Source organism: Apostichopus japonicus, chromosome 20 (assembly GCF_037975245.1).
Source record: "Apostichopus japonicus isolate 1M-3 chromosome 20, ASM3797524v1, whole genome shotgun sequence".
NCBI classification, from domain to species: Eukaryota; Metazoa; Echinodermata; class Holothuroidea; order Aspidochirotida; family Stichopodidae; genus Apostichopus; species Apostichopus japonicus.
In genome coordinates this window covers 14,309,611-14,331,406 of record NC_092580.1, presented here as the reverse complement: position 1 = coordinate 14,331,406, position 21,796 = coordinate 14,309,611, and the positions used below count along the sequence as shown (strand labels likewise).

The window sequence follows — 21,796 nt, the reverse complement described above, 5'->3', positions numbered from 1 at the left end:
TTCAACCCAATGGAAAATGAAGCTGTCCAGCTGGTAAATAGGACTCCTCTGCAGAACTAATAAACAAATTACACAGGACGGAAATATATACATCAGCAAGCTTTCTGGTTACCTGGTCACAGCTTTCAACAGTGAATGCATTGAGCTGCATTCTTTTTCCTTTTTTTTGCTCAGTCATGTTATGTTTTGAAAGGCGAAATGTTGTGTAAAGCAATGTCATGTTAGAAAACATTTCTAACATTGTAAGAGCATGCAGCAGTCTGCACAGCTAACAAGATGAAGTTACTCAAGTTTTACTCAAAAATTTCAGTTGAATTAGATACTGTATTTATTAAATTAAATTGAGCTATAATAACCAGTCACAGATGGAACAATTTTCTAACACTACTGCCAACCCCACACTGTCCTCCCGTATCATCCTGCTGACAGTACGAACAAGTACCAGGCCTTTATGTGATAGAACATACCAATACTGCTCATACATATTCATACTGTTCATACAGATTCATACTGCTCCAAAACAACGATTACTCTGAAGTGTGACATGAAAGTGCAGTATAGCAAAAACAATGATTTGACCGATTAATGATCCTTTTGTGATGTCATTGGATGTTTTGGTTTCATGTAATACGCTTTCTTTATTACAGCTCTTACGTATCTTTTAATTATTATTCGCGGTTGCAATAAAGACATGACCGCAACGTTTGCTACTGTGAGTAAACAAGATGCAGGTACAGTACATGCTATAACCGTGTAAACAGTATAGAAACTGAGAATGCATGAACTTGGTGATACAGAACTTTATGTGAGACTTGGAGAAGCTAATCATTCGTGTTTTCTTTTCAATGTTTTATAATACTACTGTAACTTCCCTGTAGTTTCTCCATTGTGTATCTATCCTGTCATCTTTTTACTTCCTACAACGATATTTCACAGCATTCTAAATATGTACTTTACTTTTTATTCAAAAGACCATATTTTAATGTCTTTAAACTGAGCATTTAAGAAAGGGGGAAATTATGTGAATTCATGCCCTTTGGCATAAAAATATAAATTCATTTAGTGACAATGTACATGGAATTGGATATAGTTTCAGTTGTGAGCAAATGCCACTTCTTTACATGTACAAGCACTTACAATCCATCCATGAATGAATACAGCCAGCTCTGGGGGAGGGTGGGGGGTGTGGGAGGGGGGTGGTGAAAAACTCAAGCTAAGCCTAATATTGATCATTTGGAAAGAGCTGAATATCTCTGTTGGTTTATATAGTTCCATGTTAACCTGCAAGTCATGCAGTTTTACCAGTTTACCTTGTTTAGATTTTACAACTACAGGGGTAAAAGACCAGAGATGACAAAGCAGAGGAGCAATCTGGGGCGGGGGTGGGGGTAGGGGTGGGGGGTACTGAGTATGTTATAACTTTACAAGGTTTTTGATCCCTCCCCTCCCCTCCCCTACCCTCTATGTATTTTAATATTCCTACTGAGGGGTATATATTTAATTTTTTTTGCATCTCCTGTTTTCTGCCCTACTACAAAATACTGTACATGCTGAGGAATACACCAGTAATGAGTATTTCTGCTTCTTCAGGTGGAAACACATATAAATTGAAACCAAGATAATGCCTGTGATAATGCAGATAGAAATATATTGCACTTAAAAGTCTAATGACTGCCACATTGCAGGAGTGAAAGGGAAAACGATTAGAAGGAAGAAGCCATCCAGTTTGCCTGCCGCCGTTATTTTTACGAGCTGTTATGACATTCAGGTGAAGAGTGTAAGACATACATTGATGCAGTATTGTACTTTTTCTTTCTGTCTGTGTTTACTTACCTTCTTTGCCCTCAGCAATCTTTCCTTGTAATCTCTCTTCTTAAAATCAGATTCAACCTTCAAAATGAAAAAAAATAGGAATAGTCAGAAAACTTTCTCAATCATGTCAATATATTTCTCTTTTTTTTCTTTTCATCTGTGCACTCTGATGGATATTTTGCAGACCCGATAGAAGGTCTCCTTAATTTTCTCTAAGTTGCTAAATTAATCGACAGCTAAGGAAAATGGAGCCCTGTGAAAACACATTAGAACAGAAACTAATTGTCGACTTCTCGGTAAGAGATTTTATGGGCACGTGGGTTGTGGGGAATTAAGGCAGGGGAAAAATGGTTGTTGAAGACATTCGACATTTGAGTACTGTAATTCAGACTATTGGATGAGAGTATAAATTACACAATCTACTGTAGATGTGAGGTAGATGACAAAACTAACAATCAATCTGCTTTAGAATAAACTGGAGGGGGAGGGAGGAGGGGGAGGGAGGAGGGGGAGGGAGGAGGGGGAGGGAGGAGGGGGAAGGGGGAAGGGGGAAGGGGAGGGAGGGGGGAAGGGGAGGGGAGGGGGAGGGGGTGTCTAGCTGTGAGTTACTTGCTGACTGTGATTTACTCACATAATAGCTGTCTATCACTCCCATAGAAACTGACAAACTGATCATGAGCCGCTAGTCTGACACTCTTAATGTGAATGAAGAAACTTTTTATTCCTTTGCAATATTGTGGTTTATTCCTTACAACTTGCCATCTCCACAGCCATTAAATTTCTCAATCACTCTTTCCTTTTCATCTTACCCCTCCATTGCTGTATCTATATTTGCTCTGTAAATCATTGCTCATTTGTCCAAGTTAACTTCCTGCCTGTCTGTCTGTCAGTCAGTCTGTCTGTCTGTCTGTCTGTTTGTCTGTGTCTCTTCATGGGTCTAACTATTACATATTTACCCACAACAGGCGTTTGCAGAAGTGAAACGTTTTGCTCTCGGCGACAAAAAAACCCCCAAAGTTGGAAGTACCATAAAAAAGAAACAAGTGCACTTGTGATTACGACAGGAAAGCATACTTACAAGTGATACCGAGACTTCATCAAATTCTTTCACTTCTCCCTCCTCCGCCCAATAACGCTCACATTTATGCTGTTGTTAGGGTGAAAAGATAGAACAGAAATTGAAAGACCACAACCTATTTCAACTTGTTGATTCATTGTGCCATCTGTCCAAGAACAGGACATACAAAAAAAAATTCTTTGAAAAATCCCAACCATAAGATACAGTAGAAGAATACAGAATTTGGAACTTTTGGGGTAAACCAAATTTGGTCATTGGTGTACTGTTTTAGTATAAATTATAATATAGTGAACTGATAGGAGATTGCTATTATCACCTTGCTTTTGTCACCTTTCCTTCTTTTCGACACTGCATAGTATGATATGTATACTTACATGAATTTTCAGCAAATTTACCAACTGATGCTAATTTTTTAGAGTTTACTGAAGACTTGTTTTTTTTTTGTCCATTTCAGTGTTGATGCTTTCCACTTTGTGAAGCGCCATGGGCAGTTACTTGTTTCCTGGAGTGGCGCTATATAAATCTACAGTAGTCGTTTTGTTATTTATTTTTATTATTACTGCATCCAATTCACTGTGGCTCTAGGTCAGGAAAATAACTTTCAGCCATATTCCTTCCACTCTCTATAGTTCTCATGTTGGTTGTCTTTTATATTTTACATACAATAATTTTTTCTGCACTATTATTTAATTGTACTTCTCATCCAATTCCTCACTAGCTAGATTAAAACAATAGTTCTGTAATTTTACATCCGAGATAAGGAAGTATCAGGTGAACTTGACCGGAAGCATGGCTGGCTTTACATGCTGTACTAACTTTTTGTGATAATAATGTAAGATACTGTATCTGCTAGTGCTGTGAGTTGACTCTTTCTTTTGTAGTTGATCAATTGCATAGCTCTTCTCGCAATTACTCAGTTAGAGTTACGGCATCATCACTGTCATTTTAACATTGCAGAAATACAGTCAAAACAAATCTTTTTCCATGGTGCACTGTCTTTATTTGTTATTCGTGTCATAACGTGTGGTGTCTAAATAATCTTAAACCATCTACCAAACAAAAACTGTGAACAACTTTCAATCTACGACGTTTCAAAGAATCCTTCATAGTAAATCAAAAACTTTCGAATGAATCTACAAGGCTACTACAACTACTAGAACCAATAAAAGCGAACGTGCAAACAATGAATAGATGTAACACCTTGTAGCGGTGTGATGATCTGTATGCAAGGGTTTTCTGTAGAAGGACGTTCAACGTTCAAGGCTAGGCTCTAGCCTAGCTTGATAGTAGGCACATATTTTGCACATTGAAATTAAACTACACCGCAATCGACACATCCTAACAGACATCCGATAAATATGAACCAGGCCAGTAATGCAGTAATTGTCAACATGTTTGAAGAAATGACAAATACTTTGGCAATCGTAAAAGATTAATAACTTACGAATTTGCTTTTATGCACATTGATTAAACATTGCTAGGACTGAATGTTGCACTGCAGAACAAGCACATTACTGACAAGCAAATACATGAATCTAACCGGAGCAGGTGCTTGCCGATTTTGAACACAGCATAGTACCAGTGTACCATTCTAAGAACCTGTATACTTTTGCGATATTTGCTGAAAATTTGCTTTAGTGTTGTTGTTGATAGGTTAGGCTATTTTTCAAGTATGTAGTGCTAGCTTGCAGTCGAGTATTCGTATCTAAGGTTTTGAGCGCGATTAATCAAACTTTCAAAGTGTGATCGAGACTACTGGCGATTAATCTATTACGACTATCGACTATGTTAATGTTCCACTGTACTCTATTCCTATTGGCATTGTGCTGTTACTATAAGTATGCAGATTTGTACCTACTGTAATAACTGACCTCACAAAAGTTGAGTTTGGCAACAAAACTATACTAGATGACTCATAAGCTAAACAGTGTACCAATAACATATTATACTGTACAGCTTTCCTGTGTGTACAAATCTAATTTGTCCTATGATATAGCTTCCTTATACATGTGCATTAATATACATATATATATGCTGTAATTTGGAGGACAATATGTGTGCATTGTAGACTATTTTATATTTAATATATATCATTATTGCTGTTTTTCTCTCTTGTTTACAAGTTGCTTTCAGATATGTCATCATCAAAAGCAGTTGTGAATAGGCAGAAGGAGATACTGTATATAAAGGATTATTGTATTTTGCCCACATTTACAGTACAGTACGTTTCTAGGTAGTAAAACTAGTCTGCACATCACCATGCAGTACTACTGTACTTCCTGACCTTCAAAAACTTTCTGAAGGTTTTCATTCAAATTTTGTTATTTTACTTATATTGCTATTCACTAGTATATATATATATCTATTAACTGGTACAAAGGGCAAGTTTCAAAAAGATTCTCCATGCACCTTAATTTACAAGTTTGGCTTAAGTTTGAGGAAAAAAGGTTCAGATGCCTGTCACACATGAAAACACCATGGACAAAATACTATGACTAAGCATATAATGAACAGGAAATTGACTGGAAAACCACCAAAAAGAAAGATTTTTTTGGAAAGACCAACTGAATTGTTAAATGCAATGGGGATCATGGATAACTTCACATAAAGAATACAAGTCCTATGCTAGACATCTGAGACTAGATGTATTACAAAATGTACAATAATTGGTGAAAATCCCCATTTAATCACTTCCTTGCTAGAAGTGCCATTCAAAAGCCAACTTGCATACAGTGTACGGTAGAGAATACAGTATAGGAATGGGGTGTTAGAACTTTGCATATATTCTATATTCTTCAAGAGCAAGTAGGACCAAGGCGACTTACTTGGCGGTTTCTATTTTTGCCCATCTCGTACTCGTTACAGGCCATTATGATGACATTGCTGCCACTCTCCCATAGCAACCGCCAGAAATCGTTAACTGTGGTAGGAAGAGGCCCTTGGGCTGCGATGTATGCATGATCTTCTTGAGTACCCTGAAAATAATCAAATAACAAAAAAAATAGATCAATCATCTTTAATAATTTGGCACCACAGGACAGGTTCTATAAAACTTTGGAAGGAGGTTGCAATTTTTAAGAATATACTTAAAATGTCGGTCTTTTATCAATAGATATTCTTTTAAGATTATCCACTTACTTTTTTAATTCTGTAAGATCTATGCAGAATTTCAAAATTTAACACAATTTTTTTTTTTACCATCATAAATTTAAGCACTTGAATCATACCATTTACAGTATGTATAGGTTAGCTGTATATGTAAATATAAAGAAACAAAATTATTTTGTCTGTTATATAACTGTATCTAAAGTTGATTTGCTGCTACTGTGAATACAAGTGTATGCAAACTAAAGTATATAGGCATCTAATACTGTCCATGTTTTAAGTAGGGAAACAGAATATATGACATCATAAAATAGACACATAGCTATTAGTTGCTTTGTCATTATGATGCCAGAAACAAAATCATGAATATTTTGCATGGTTTTGATCGTCAGCTTATTTTTCATGCTTATCCAAGTAGAAGGTGGTACTGTCACTTGTAGGAGACATTTGGAATGTAAAGAGAAGTGTTTTTTTTTTACTAAGTACTTTATTATTCCAATCTAATTTTTTTTTTATCTATTAATAAAAAAGACTAAATAATCTGACAGCAGAATTGAAGTGACCGAAGAAGGTCATTGCATACATCACAGTCAAAACCTTTCTAATTACAAGGAAATGACATATAAATGGTTACCACGATTACAGTGATGCAATGACAGACCGTATAAACAGGCCTACCACAGCTGAACCAACAAAGGAAGTTTGAAAGAATACTGTATTAAGGAAATATATCTCTGTGGCAGACCATTCAGAAATTAAAAACAATGCTGCAATGGCTGGACAGCCAATCTGAAGGCCAAGTTCAGAAAGTAATCACCTTAAAAGGAGGGAATGGTGGTGCCAAAAAAACTGTATTAAAAAAAACCAGTGTAAATATGAACTGCAAATTACAATTTTGGCCCCAAACGTCTGTGTATTTGATCTAGGCTATACTGTATCGTGTATAGACTGTCCAAATAGACCCTGAAATATAAAGATTCCCATAGACACAATTCTTCAGCTATCACGTTTATATTATTAATAATGCAAACGTGGCATTCTCAACACCATCAAGACTAACCGTAAATTAGGAACGTACTGTATGTTGAAACACTTTAGTACAATCCTATTTTTAAGTGTGTTCTAATGTTGGAGATAAAGTCTTCAAGTTTCCAGTTCAATGGTCCACATAGGCCCATAGCAAGACCCCGCTTAGAGTCTTCCCGTATGTTACTCACCACTGCCACTACCCTAGGGAGGTGACTTTGTTACAAAACAGTTCAACTAAACATGTACTGCAGCAGGCATCTAGTCTTAGCTAAGGTGTGTACAGTACATGCAGAAGTAACTGCAATACTGTACATGCTCATGCATTCTGTATGTACACAATCTAGTTCTCCAAACAATTCACCAAAAAGAATGTGCCGACCTATGACCCATTGCAATATTTCATATCTGAAACCTTGGGAGAGGGTCTTCATGTTTACATGAATATTATCTTGTCTTGAAAATCTCTGTAGAAATGTGATTGTTAGATCTATATAGAAGACACTTTTACTCAAAATTTATGTCAGCAAGGGCACTTTTTCATTTTAATGGCACCACTTCTGTTGAGTGAACTGGGTAATTAATGGTAAAACTTCACTCTAGAGTTAGTTACAAAACTCCATTCCCTGCTTTAAAGATGGCTGCCTGAGGGTAAAATAACTTTTTTAGATAAATTATTTATACATACAAAATGATATCACCATGGCAATGGTCTTCTTACATGTTTTTTTTTGTAACATACACCTTTGCAAAATAATTGGTGTTGACTATCTATAGTTTCAACAGTGTTTCAGAAGAGGTCTTATTACTATCTTTAAATAGATTGAAACCTTCGAAGTTTAAACTTTTTTTTTCAATTTTAACTTTTCAACTCAAATTTGAACGCATTAAGAGTGTGTTGCAACAAACATGTTGATTATTATGACTTGGTGATCTTTTCATTTAATTTTTTTTTTCCCCGCTGGGTCAGGTCAGAAATAAAGCGGTATTTACATTTGGTTCTAACGTTGTTGACATTGTAGATGATCAAACTTACCTAGGAACTACTTCAGTTATGACAGTAAATTTACGAAAGCTGTAAACAAACAACTTTTCAACCAAGTAAGGAGAGCTCTTTCGAGTTAATTTAAGAAATCATATCATAATTTCTACAGTAATTGTTTTGTAACTACAATTATTTGATCGGTCTTACTGTACAGTAAGGTAAGTGAAGTTTGAGGCTTTCAAGTTTGAAGCTTTTTCACCTTAAATTCTGCACACAAATACTTCAATTAATTATAACTATTAAAATGCATGGTATATGGCTGGCTACAATATTATCACAGACATTGAGCTAAGGATCATTAACGTTTGGTGTAGGATTTATAAATACTGTAGTAGTGATCAAAAACTCTCAAACATGACTTTAAAAAAAATTCCTAAGAATATTTCATGATAATGACATATACAGCTCATAATTCAAAGTTCACCTCGGATTACTCTGTAGAAAACTGGCTTGTCCTTTGTGTGAAATATACCTGACCACACTACACTTAATTACTCATTCACATCAACAGGGAATTCCCCCAAAATGGCTCTAATAATGTTTTGAATTGTAGGGTGAATGATATTTCCTAACTAGATTAGTTGAGTGACGTTTATGCCAAATCTCAATGTACCCGTGTGTAAACAATCATTTTCCTATTACCCCATGGACGATATCAAAACATTGTTTTTCATCATTAACGATCATGTGAACTATGTATCCTTAATAAGCTGAGAAATAAATTCCATTATATTTTGGAAAGTCCTAACATGAAAGAAATGACTATGTTAAACCTTATTTCAGGAAAACGACCCTCCTCTTTGAATATGGAGCAACTTTTCCAAAGCGGTGCTACATAGCAATTCACTTTTAACGTGCAAAGTATCACCAAAGTGCTCTTTGGTGCCTTTGATGTCAATTTCTTGACCTGTTTAGATTTCATATATGATCAGTATGTCATCTTAGTATAAGTTGCTATTTTATGTCTACTGTCACGTTTCTCTTGTACCTCAAAATAAATAGAGAAAAATCAACAAAAGCTCATAAACTCATTTCACTTTTAACATCCCTAAATCTGGGCATCTCCTTGTGACTTGAAGCCCTCTTGTTTCTGCATAAAACTGAATTTCTATTAACGAAGGGGAGGGCCAGCGGAATCCGCGTTAATAGCATATATATTGTTGTCCTCGTGTTTATAAATTATAAATTTTATTATCGTAAAGGACACAAGTTTGGTCTTAATATGCCACATAAGATATCATTCACTATGATCCTATTGAGAGGTCAATTACTTAAAATTCAAAGTACAGTACAGGTAGCTGTAGAAAATTGTCACCAGATATTTGAAACTTGTTGTATAACCAAGAGCTACATGTTTGTAACAGTGGAAATCACCTGACCGGCCAGTAACTCACTGACCAGTGCTATTAATAGACTACAATGAAATCTACAATTTATACAACCTCTTGTACAGTAGGATAACTGTCATGTTTGTATTGATACTGAAGCTACGGTGACCTGTATCTACGATCGTGGCGTCGTATACAGTACTTTAGAAAGCGTACCAGCAAACAGATACATGAGCCTCTTGTTGGCAGCTGTACGGTAGGCAATGGTCACGTTTGCATTGATACTGAAGCTACAGTGACCTGTATCTACGATCATAGCATTGAATACAGTACTTTAAACAGCGTACCAGCAACAGATACATGAGCCTCTTGTTGGCAGCTGTACAGTAGGCAATGGTCAAGTTTGTGAAGCTACAGTGACCTGTATCTACGATCTTGGCGTTGTATTTAGTACTTTAATAAGTGTACCAGCAAACAGATACATGAACTTTGAATATAAGTCAGCTACAATCAGAAGTTTGGGAAGTTACAGTGTTGTCTTTAAAATTCCATACAAATCTTATATGGCAATGGTACTGTGCATTAGGCTGGTTTTATACTGCATGGGAAACAAAACTTTTACTGTCAAAAACTTGCCAGAGTACACAAAAACTGTCAGAAGTAAAGACTACGCCTTGAAAGTAAAGTAATTAACTGTTATTTTTAGAAAATTGAAACTGAAACTTGTCATTGGTACATTGTTGGGAGTTCGTTGATAATATTAAGAGCTACAGAAGGCTGCCAGAGGATGGTGACTTCAACTACTGTATAGTGCCCTCAGCATTGTGTCTGTCCCAGTGAGGTGTAACTTAATGACTTTATCAACCAGGTGTTACCACTTGGTTGTCCCAACAGCTAATTTGGTTGTCCACAGAAATGCACCAAACTAACAAAGAATGATCAATATACACACTGTACAAGAGATGTGTAGGTTTGGTGGATAGCACACCAGCTTTCGGCTGGTAAAGTTCCCGTTCGGTTGGATCATGTAAGGCAACCAATTCTGGTTTTATTTCGGCAAATATCTCCAAAGAGATGGAGGGTGATACCAATTTATCATTCTGCCTATTTTTGGGGATATTTTTTGGGTACAATGCAATCTGAATTTGATGTACATTAAACAACAACTAGTTTTCCAAAGGGATGACCTCCAAAACCTGATCTTTGTTGTCCAAACGAAAAGTTTGGCCATCTCCGAAGACCAGATGAACATCCTTGAATGGTCTCTGGCACTTCCGTACAAAATAAACAGTCTAAATGTCAAGTGGTCAAGAAGATATTGTCTGGGTGCTAGATAGAAAGTGACTATTTCCATCACATCTTTATTGACTGTTATCAAATATAGAGATTCAGTTCTAAGACTACTGTAAAATAAGCTTGAACCTCTCCAAGATCAAGCAGCTCCATGATTTCACTTCTTTCTTAATTGGGTTAACGAGGACTCATCCACAGACCTGCACATGCTAGCCAGGTCTGTCATATAATGATGTATATAATTACATGCTTGCATTAACTTCAAATAAGAATACATTTTCATCCCAGTTCGTGATGACGGGATACTTGCCAGAAACGAGCTCCCTTCTTTCATCTTTTGAGCTTCTTACTAAACTTGTTGTCCAAAATCTCACATTTTACCCCAAAAAATGGCTATTAGCCTATTATCCTGACACACACACACATACACACAGCATTATGTTGCCATATATGCTGTACATTACTCTGAAGCTTATAAAGAATATAGTAATTAGGTATTCCTGATATAATCTTTAACTTAATATCATAAAAAGTATACAAAATCTACTTCAGTACTTCTCCCATTCCTGCATGAGACTCTTGACTTTTTATATTATTTCATTTTAATTTTTACACAAACAGGGAAGTGTTTAACTTCTAACACCTCTTCTAATACTCTGCTTTCATGAAATTCGTAGCCAGTGTTATGATTACGTACAAGTTTCAATGACATTGTAACATGTGTCAGGAAATGAACCTACATATTAAAGTCCAGTACAGTATTGGTACTGTAATTCACTGTCTACGACTCACGAACCACGCAGACACGAGGAACAGGAACAAGCCATTATATTTCCTAAATTAGTGCTTAAATTCAATGTACATAGCAGCCTGGCAGGCTCTTACTAACTTTTATCTCTTTCAAAAAAGTACTTTGGTTCCTTAACTTCCTTTGCAGTAAAGTTCCTAGACTCAGCACATTATGCACTTATATAAAGCAATTCGCGTATTGTGCATAGCATTTCTGCGATGCGCTTAGTACTGGATCAAGTATGCCTGCAATTGATTGCCATAAATATTATAATGTTAGTAGATAGGGGGGGAATGGTTAGTTGAATACCACTGGAATAATTTCCATTATTTAAGAAAGAAATTTGTAGCCATAATTTAATGTTTTGTGTGGATCTGAAAGAAAATGTTGATGATTAAAATGCTATGTTGCACAGGGAGACAATCTTTGTTTACTTTCCACTTGTTATGAAGTTCTTTACAAACACTTAAAGTGATGCACAACAATATTCACAAATCCTTCATTTTAAAAATGGGTTGTTTCAAGCAATTACATAAGACTGATAATATCACCATACATTTTGCAAGTCTTAAGGCTCAAATACTGAGTGTTGCAATATATTAGTTTGATTTCATTGTGATGCTTTTGACTTCCAATCTACGAGATTGCAAACAACCTAACAAAGTTACTAGCTCATAGCTACAGTAGCCTTTCATTTCTTTGTCCTAGCAACATGAATATCTTTATGAAACAAAAAACAAAAAAATGGTTCCAATAAACTTTTTGAGTCCTAATACTGCACAAAATACTGCTTGAATTTAAATGCTATAGTCCACATACTTAACTCAACAGAGTGATCGAGATCAACTAAGAAATTACTCAACTACAGTGTACATGTTTGTAAACTTTTTTAATTTAGTCTGACACCTATCGTTTCGCTCCATGTTGAAAATGTTTTTGTAGCATTTCTGATCATGATCTTACATATATACATGCACTGATATTTGTGAGCATATATATCCAGATCAGTGGAACACTTGCAATGAAAGCAAAACTACACAAAGAAATGGCAACAATTCATTTTGAGTTCTTTGCTTTGCTTTCACAATATATTATCTATAGGGTAGAGTATATATACATATTTGCTTTTTCAGTTTAAGTGCCAAGATCACACACTGAATGCTGTTCACTCCTTCACGTATTGTAGCTGTGTGCATACAGTACCTCTACCATTGAACAATTACCTACAGTGGTTTTAACAGTGTAAGCTGCCATGGTGTAGCCAATATCACAGAAACCATATATGTGCTTAAATGCTATATTTTGAGTTCCGTCTTTACATGGTTCCCATGCACTTGAACAAATGAGATTCCATGATTAACAGAACTATATATTTAATGGTACCTTGGGTATGGGGTAGGGTGTTGTTTGGGAAAGGTAAGGAAGATGAGAGGATGGGTATGGAGAGGGGATGGGAAGGGAGGGATGAGGGAAGTGAGGGGATTGGGATGGGGAGGGTAGGGGAGGTGATGAGTGGGCAGATTAAGATAACAATGGGATAAAGATGGGGAATGACTTATCTTTGTGCATATAACCACTCTACTGTACAATATTCAGCAGAAATATAGTCTTACCATATATTTCTAGTCCCCAAAAAAATGAGAAGTTTGAGCTCTAAGTCCACCTTTAACTGAATAACTGTTGGGAAGTTTTCCCGACAGAAACCAATGCGTGGCAAATTTTTGTTTCAAGTCATGTAGGCTTAAGCACACACACACAAACACACACTGCCCAAAAATCCACAATTTTCCACATAATGGCTTTCAAATTTTATTGTCAGGTCTGATAAGTACTGCAGCGATATAAGGGGGAGTCAATTAACCGTCGTGTGAGGTTTGACTTTGATGAATGTGAGAGTCATTATGTTCTACTTAAATCACACTCACACGTGACTGTCCCAGTTTGTTTTAAACTAAAACCACTCTAAATATCTCTTTGACATGTTTATTGATATTTTGATTTGTTATTCCATCTTTGCTAATGGTACCTGTACAGTATTTTAACAGGACTTCCTAGTGTTTTTGTTGCTGTCCCTTTGCAACAATGTTTTACTACAAAATCATGGTGATTAAGGAATCGTAGCCATACCTTACTTCGATAGATGTTGTTATATAAAGTGTACACGTATTTAAGAGCAAGAAACAGGAAGTGTGTTATAAGGGAAGTTTCCCCCACTTTATGAAGTGTAATATTTAACCAAGTCTGATATACCAGTATGTTTATCTTTAATCATTCATGTAGAGTAGTGCTCAGACAGTATTTACAAAACTATATATCATATTACATAGTGTATATATTCAAAACATTTCCATCAACAGTGTGTGCAATTGAATACATGCTATCATGATTTTTAAAGATTCACCGTATTGCTACGGTACTATAAAGTCTTGTTTTTTTTTTTAATTAATATTCATTTCAAACTAACATTTGAAAATAATAAAATTACAAACATTTAATTATTCCCTAGTAGGTAGTAGGTACTCAATGTTACACTAGTGCAGGACAGTACCAATAATACTAGGTTCCAAAATGACCCAAGTACAAGCACTATACCCCTTGGTATGAGTACTATAAGGCTCTTTAAGCCTGAGTAGTAGGTACTCAATGTTACACTAGTGCGCAGGACAGGACAGTACCAATAATACTAGGGTTCTAAAATGACCCAAGTACAAGCACTATTCCCCTTGGTACGAGTACTATAAGGCTCTTTAAGCCTGAGTAGTAGGTACTCAATGTTACACTAGTGCAGGACATTACCAATAATACTAGGTTCCAAAATGACCTGAGTAAAAGCACTATGCTCAATGGTATCATCCTTTGCTGTACTCAGATCTTATTAAATCTGATCAAAGTTACTTTGCCCAGAAGTTCCGACTTCAAATTCCTTCAAATTACTCTTAATACTCAGGAGTATCTGTATCTTAAAAATGACACATATCCTACTGCAAAAGGAAAAAGTAACTTTGTCATTGAAAGGCAATGACATATATCCTGGCTTGACCATTACATTTTGCTTCAAAGCTTTGATGTTACAGTCTACTTCTAATATTACTTGTCTCCATTAAACAGCTCTGTATGCAAATTAGTTTCTTCAACTATAGAGTTAAATATCACCAGCAGTTAAATATGTATAGCATGCATCTCTGACTTCTTTTATTTTTTTATTTTTGTGTGTGTGTTTAAAGCTTTATAGTGTGTATCCACTATCCACATGTTCATATATTATATCAATGTATATATTAAACTAAAAGGCAAAAACATTGGCATCATAGCTTGGGAATATATACCTGTCAGCCCCTAAAATAGAAAGGAAACGATTGCGATGGCAAAATTGGTCGTAAGGCATTACAACAAAAGTCAGAGGGTAACAAAAATATGTTGTAAAAGAGCAAGCAAATGGAAGTACATTGCTTCAAATCCCATCTTCCCAACACATTGTTTAATTTTGTTTTTCCATTTTTTTATTTATTTTGGAGAAGACATTGTATAAAAACTGTGATGTCACAAAAAGGATTTTAAACAAGTCAATTCAAAACTTATTTTCTTTTTGAATTCCCTTCATTTGTGTCCCATCACAGATGTGAGCTATATTTTAAAGTATGACAAAGTCTCTAATATTAATATTTATACTATCATAGGTTAACCTTAAACTAACACAAACCATGTAACTTTGTCCACTTTAAGTATGATAAATTAAATTTTCTCATAAATATTGAGTAAACAAATTATCGTGCAATGACCCTCTCTGGCAAAAGTTGTAATAATTAATTTTCAACAAATTAATGGCTCAACCATGAATGACGGTTTATTACGATTTCTGATGATTTGACAACTCAGAACTTACTGGTCTGAGTAATTTACAAATGATCATATACCATGTACTGTTCCTACTTACAGTATGTCTCAAATTCAGGTGTTCTTCTTCAGAATGGTAGGTTCCCATGGAAGAAAAATGTGGGCAATGTAATAGAGAAAGTAGATCAGTGGGGAAGCAGAGCCAGAAAATCGACCGGTTTTGACACTTTATTGATAGATGGGAGAGTGTATGGCTTAAGTGGAGACAACTAAATGAGTATTGAAGTAAATTTCTCTGTGATACTTACTCTCACATAGCTGGCATTAATATAGTCATAGCCATCTGGACTTGCATCTGTGGTCTTTAGGATAAACCGAGTCTCATCGACTATTCAGATACAACAGGAAAGATGAGCAAGAAAGATTGATTTGGTCAGAAATGAAAATAATCAGTTCATCATCAAAAAAAAAAGAAAGAAAAAGGTAATTGAATGTGTTAACAAATCACAACATTTAACCAATGTGTACAAGGATCAAATATACTTCACATCTTGAGAAACACAATGCACAATCCCTGGGTGAGTATTGACCCCTCCACAATTAGGCCTGATAACAGCACTTGATATATTATTAGGCCTGATAACAGCATTTGATACATTAGTAGACCTGAAAACAGCACTTGGTCTACATACATAATGAGGCCTGAACAGCACTTGATCTATACATTAGCCAGCCTGAAAACAGCACTTGATCTGTATACAATATGTAGACCTAAAAACAGCACTTGATAACAGCACTTGATATACAGTATAAACATTAGTAGGCCTGATAATAGCACTTGATCTATACATTAGCCAGCCTGAAAACAGCACTTGATCTGTATACAATATGTAGACATGAAAACAGCACTTGATATATATATATAGTAGGCCTGATAACAGCACTTGATCTTTACACATTAGTAGGTACCTGATAATAGCACTTGATCTATACACATTAGTAGGCCTGATAACAGCACTTGATCTACGTGACTGGAAGCGCTAGCCATGTTTGTTTTCTTAGCATGAAAACTGCTCATGTGCCATCGTTGGTGTTATGTTGGACAATATCTAATGGTTTTCTACACGTCTGTATCAGCATAAATTTCTTACTTGCTGCCACAGAGAATGACACTTCACACCCCCCCATAAAAAAAAATAATAATAATTATATAGAAAAGAAGAAAATACAAAACTGTTTTGCATATGAAAGCATATTCTTTAGTCAGCTAGTAATGTATCATGCTAAAAGGTCTAGCAGTATTGCTCCCCAATATGTTAGAGAGTCATTTAATGGTTACCATGCATGCTCAATTTCAACAAGGATATATTAAGGACAAATTTTTGTAAAGAATTTTTTTCAGGTTGTCGCAGGGACAACCGGTAACTTTTTGTTTCGGTTGTCCAAACAGCGAATTTGGTTGTCAGAGAAAATGCAGCAAAATAAAACAAAAAATGACCAATATGTACACTGTACAGTAGGAGAAATATGTAGTCTGGGTCAAATTGCACAAATTGTTGTGTCTCACAAATATAACGCATATATATTTTCTTTTTTTATTGTTTGAAGTACTTTATAACCAAATTCCGTTATTTCTGGGACTCTCCTGCTAGATGTTATAATATCTTCGTTGCTAAAGACAATTTGAAAGAAGATAAATATATATTTCTCTCTATGACAATGACATATAATACCACGTGATGGAAAATTCAACTCAATGCAGCAATGCACAGTCTCTGATAGAAAGAACAGGATATGTATGTAAAGCTACTGTATGAACCCCACAATAAATATATACAACAGACAGACAGAATTAGGAATGCATGGAAATCTCTAATCGCCATAGCAATGATAGCATCAAGCACTTAACAGGAGAAGGAAGTAACAGATACCAGGAGTAGATCTACATGTAGTAGTACAGAATATTTCATGTGGCAGAGAGTTAAAAATTTGCTAGGCCATAGTCCGAATCAAGTTTTAAGATCAGACTTACTGATATAATTACAATATAAACACTGATTTAATATTTCACAAACGTTAACACCACATGTTTCAAGATAAGTACTATTGAAACAGCCAGGCACAGCTAGTTTGTAGGTTACTATTCCAGTTTAAAAGGTTAACCCCTGCAGACAGTACTAATTGTGTATGTATCTATATGTATCACAGAGCTATTTACCTACATTTAGTAGGTTACAGTTCTACTGTGCACATAGTTCAGGGAGCCAAAATGAAGTCAACCCTTTAAGAGTTGATATTTTAGATTTTAGTGGATGGAAAATGTTCAAAGGCAAAATGTATTAGAAAAGGGCTCATAATTTTTATATCTCAGAAAAATTAACTCAAGCTAGTTCAATATTACAGTGAGAAATCTGTACTGACTTCACCTTAGAATATACAGTATCTTACATCTATAGGGCATTGCTGCTGAGCTGAGCAGATCTCCTACTGTAGTAGCCCAAACGACCAAACTTAAACAAATTCAAATGCTTGGACCAACCCACTATCTACTGTATCCATACAAGAGAGGGTAACAGAAAGACCAAATTTCAGAAGAATAGAGACATTGATCATTTGAGCAGGTAGTCGAAAATACGGGGAAAAAACATAGAAATATGAAGATGAATTTAAATGGCATGTTTAATATCCTTCTTTTAGAGTTGTTCCAATTGATTTGTAAGTTATATTAAACTGCAGTCATAGAATCGATCTATCAACTAACTTTGAGCAGGATGTTAGGGTTCAACGTTCAAGCTAGGCTCAAAATGTTTAACACAAGTTAAAATATGATCAGTCATACTGTAGAAAAACTAAACCACCAATTCCATGGAGAATAGATCTGCAAATACTATCTAAGTGAAGCTCCTTCTTAGATGAACAAAGGTTACATTTACAATAAACAGTTTGTTTAACTATGTATTATGTATTTTACCTCATCTTTTAGAGGGGCTCTCTACATTATCTTACCTGAAACGTTTGTACACTTAAGAAATGTTTTCATAGGAAAGCAAATAGTCAATTTCTTCTTCCTCATAAATGTTCTTGTTTTGTTTTTGTTTTTGATGAAAATATGAAAATATGCAGATTATACTTACATGGCAGAATATCTTTATATCTATTTTTTCTAAAGTTAGCTGGTTTCTCTCCGGCAGTGGTTGCTTTATCTTGCTTCACTTTACCCGCCTGGGACTTCAAGGCCTGAATCATGAAACAATTTAAATACACAAAGAGTACATAATAAAGGCAAAATGCTAACTTCTCTGAACTTACCTTTTTGGGGGGTGGGGGGGGGGGGGGATTCGGTTGGATATATTTGGTAATTTGCAAGTCATTTATAACCTTCTCCACTGCTATAGATTGTAATTCAATGCAATATGAATTTTGAAAAAAGTTTGGAATATATTTCTCCATCAATTTGAAACGGCATCTGACTAATTATGCACTTGTAAGGTAACCAACTGTACCAATTGGACGTCTCCTCGTACAGGTTTAAACAGATAGGGTACCATCTGTGGTGTAGTACCGTTTACGAACTGTATCCCAGGGCATCTATCTGAGGCCTCTATTTCGTTTTCATTTCTTTTACTTTAAAAAATGACACATTCTGAGGACATAATCCCCCTAAGAGTTATCCTCTACATGTGCTGCGATGATGAGAGATTTGATTAATAGTGATTTATTTTCTTAGACTTTAATGAAAATAACTGGATAGGCCTACAGTGTATGCTCATTACAATACATGATCAATCTGGCAGAGTTGACCACCTGCAAGTTTGGTAAATATGTTCACCAAAAGTTGCCGATGACATACATATGTTACAATTTCAAAGCACTCTCGGATGACTCCCTGCCTATTCTTAAGTAGTCCCTTGTACTGTGTGGCCAGCATATAGTATGATGGGAGCACAAGTGACTGGATGAAGGCCAGTACATTATTCTCACTGACATTGTACATGTTTATGGTTTAGGTCTATGTTACAATAGTTAACACTATAAATGCTTAACTTGGAAAGACCCCCAAACTGCTAGTTAAACCCATGATCAACCCATTTTACCCTGTGCCATTCTTTCCCAATCCAACCTGCATTGTGTGTACTGACCTTGTATGCATTACAATTAATACAGAATATATTATGTTAGCCTCAGCTCCAAACTATTATCCATATCTACCTGTCGTGTCACTAAAAGTATCGAAAAGCGTTAATACTTTTCCAACTTACGGTGGTCTCTGCATGGCAACACAAACCGTAACGTAAGCCTAGGCCTGTATTGCAGTTTGTTTGTACTTTTCGAGCAGACAGCAACTTACCGTGAACTCCTTCTGTAAGTCGTCTTCACCATTCTGTTTAGCTTCTAATATTTCTTTGTGAGCACTTATAAAATCCTTTAAATTATCTTCGTAAGCCATGGAAGTAGATGTTTATATCATGCAACATTCAAAACTGAAAGGTGCTTTCTTACAAATCGAATTGTAGAGAAATGAGAGAATCATAAACCACACGTTGACATGATTGTTCCTGCTACCGATTTAAGTCTTCACATACAAGTACTACTCGTTCACACGACGGTAGTGTGAAACTACGTTAAATGCAACATGTATAGTGTAAGGTGTTCGTAACTTCCGCAAACTTTTATCCGAAGGTCGCTGCTTTATTAGCCTGCGAGCGTAGTAGTGTTTGTTCGTGTGCTATAATACAGTTGTACTAATCGAATAGAAATCAACTACTAGCCTCAACGATGGTCGTCTATACGTTGAACCAGGAAGTTTACAGTGAATGGTCCGACTGAGTCATAACGGCACCACTCGATTGATGTGGATATTGTCACTGTTTCTAAATACTTTCTACAGGGAGGCTGCAGTAGAATTACAAAAGTTGAGCTGGGCAACTCCCCGATCACCGGTGAGGTTGTCAGTATAATGATCCCACCTCCACCAACCCAATAACATCTGAAAGACCAAATTCCTTCTGCAGGTCGTCTTCACTTTTTGTAAAACATAAATACAGAGGGCACTTTCCAATTTTCGTTATTAGAGTTTCTCCTTTGTTACCTACCAAAATACCCGTTATTGCATAAACACTCAAATACTGGACATTGCGGACAATGAACATTTTGTTGGAAAGCCATGTGAAGGTAACTTCCTGGTTTGGGCACTCAAGTGAAAGTTACAAGCAGTGCCGGAAGTTTGTGTAAGCCCCCAGATTGAAACCTATTTCCCGCTGTCCCTGATTAGAAACTTTACACTAAGGTGCTTTCAAAAGCTTTATCTTCATCTTGCGCATGCGCTAGATTGCCTCAGTTTCTTTAAGACGTTTTGACATATGGAATTGGAGCTAAGATACAGTGGTTTAATGGTCATAATTAGGATCAAGACTGGAATCAATTTCCACCAAAGACAAAAAATGGCGGCTTTGCACGCCGGAAACCGATCACAAACGCAAGTCATCGTTCGCAATGATGCCGAGGACTCTGTAAAATGAGTCCTACATTGAGACATATAGTGGTCATTACTTGCAAAGTTATAAATATGTATAAGTTCCATTGGAATGGAACTATTTTGTACTTTACCCCTATCACCTGACAATCATTGCCAGTGACTATAAGTACATATAATATCTTCAACTTCTAAGCGAAATTTTTCAATGAAATAATCCTTTGCTAACCGGAAGAGAGGAGGAGGGGAGGGAGGGGAGGGGTAGGGTAGGTGGAGAACCTGGGATGAGAAGAGATCAGAGAGATCTTTTCTGGCCCCTTCAGAATACCACGTACTTACCACCCGTTACCATTGACTACTATAATATCTAATACCGTACTTCACTGGATAACAATGTACAACCCGGAACTTGGGGGCTTTGGGGGAGGGGGGGGGGGCGGTGGTGACAGCTGATATATTAGTATATCATAAAGCGAAGTCATCCATTAAGCTAACGTAATAAAGATGATGTGCACCAAATAGTTCATCACTGTGATATGGAATAGAAGTTGATGCACACTGACAACTGTTTACAATTTTATGGAACAAAATCAATCGAAAACAAACAAGCAACAGATGCACATTCGTCCGTAGACGTATTAGTTAGAATCACCGCTTTTTAGTTGCCGGTGAAGGTGTTTTTACTTTTAATTATCAATGTGGTTGACTATATACTACTATATAGGCTATACTGGAAATCAAGTTCTTTTCTCTGCGAAACAAACACCCGCTTTTTCGTACTGTCAAAATTAAGTTGTTATATTTCAGTGTATCATATAGTGTATACTTCTAGGTTGGTGAATTGATGTAAAACTAGTTTGGAACTTATTCCCGGTTTACGACTAGCATATTATTTACTGCTAGTCAACGAACTCCCTGATTCAATGATGCATTAAAACCCAACAATCACCGCACTCCGAAAACATCATGCAGCACTGACCGAGTGCAGTCTTAACAACTTCCCGGCTCCGTC

General features: G+C 36.0%; 1 protein-coding gene across 2 annotated transcripts in view; it reads right to left on the bottom strand.

The window, feature by feature from the left end:
• The window catches only part of LOC139961631 (uncharacterized), a 60,926-nt gene extending 40,738 nt beyond the window's left edge, over positions 1-20,188 (bottom strand). The window contains exons 1-6 of one of the 2 annotated variants that reach the window (XM_071960968.1): positions 19,660-20,188; positions 18,446-18,548; positions 15,620-15,699; positions 5,716-5,865; positions 2,891-2,959; positions 1,834-1,890 (exon numbers count right to left, since the gene is read on the bottom strand). In XM_071960968.1, the coding sequence (XP_071817069.1) occupies positions 1,834-1,890; positions 2,891-2,959; positions 5,716-5,865; positions 15,620-15,699; positions 18,446-18,548; positions 19,660-19,758 (558 nt within the window). In that variant the 5' untranslated portion in view covers positions 19,759-20,188. The remainder of the gene's footprint in view (positions 1-1,833; positions 1,891-2,890; positions 2,960-5,715; positions 5,866-15,619; positions 15,700-18,445; positions 18,549-19,659) is intronic. The other variant, XM_071960966.1, reaches the window with a different exon arrangement.
• Between the last annotated feature and the right edge of the window lie 1,608 nt (positions 20,189-21,796).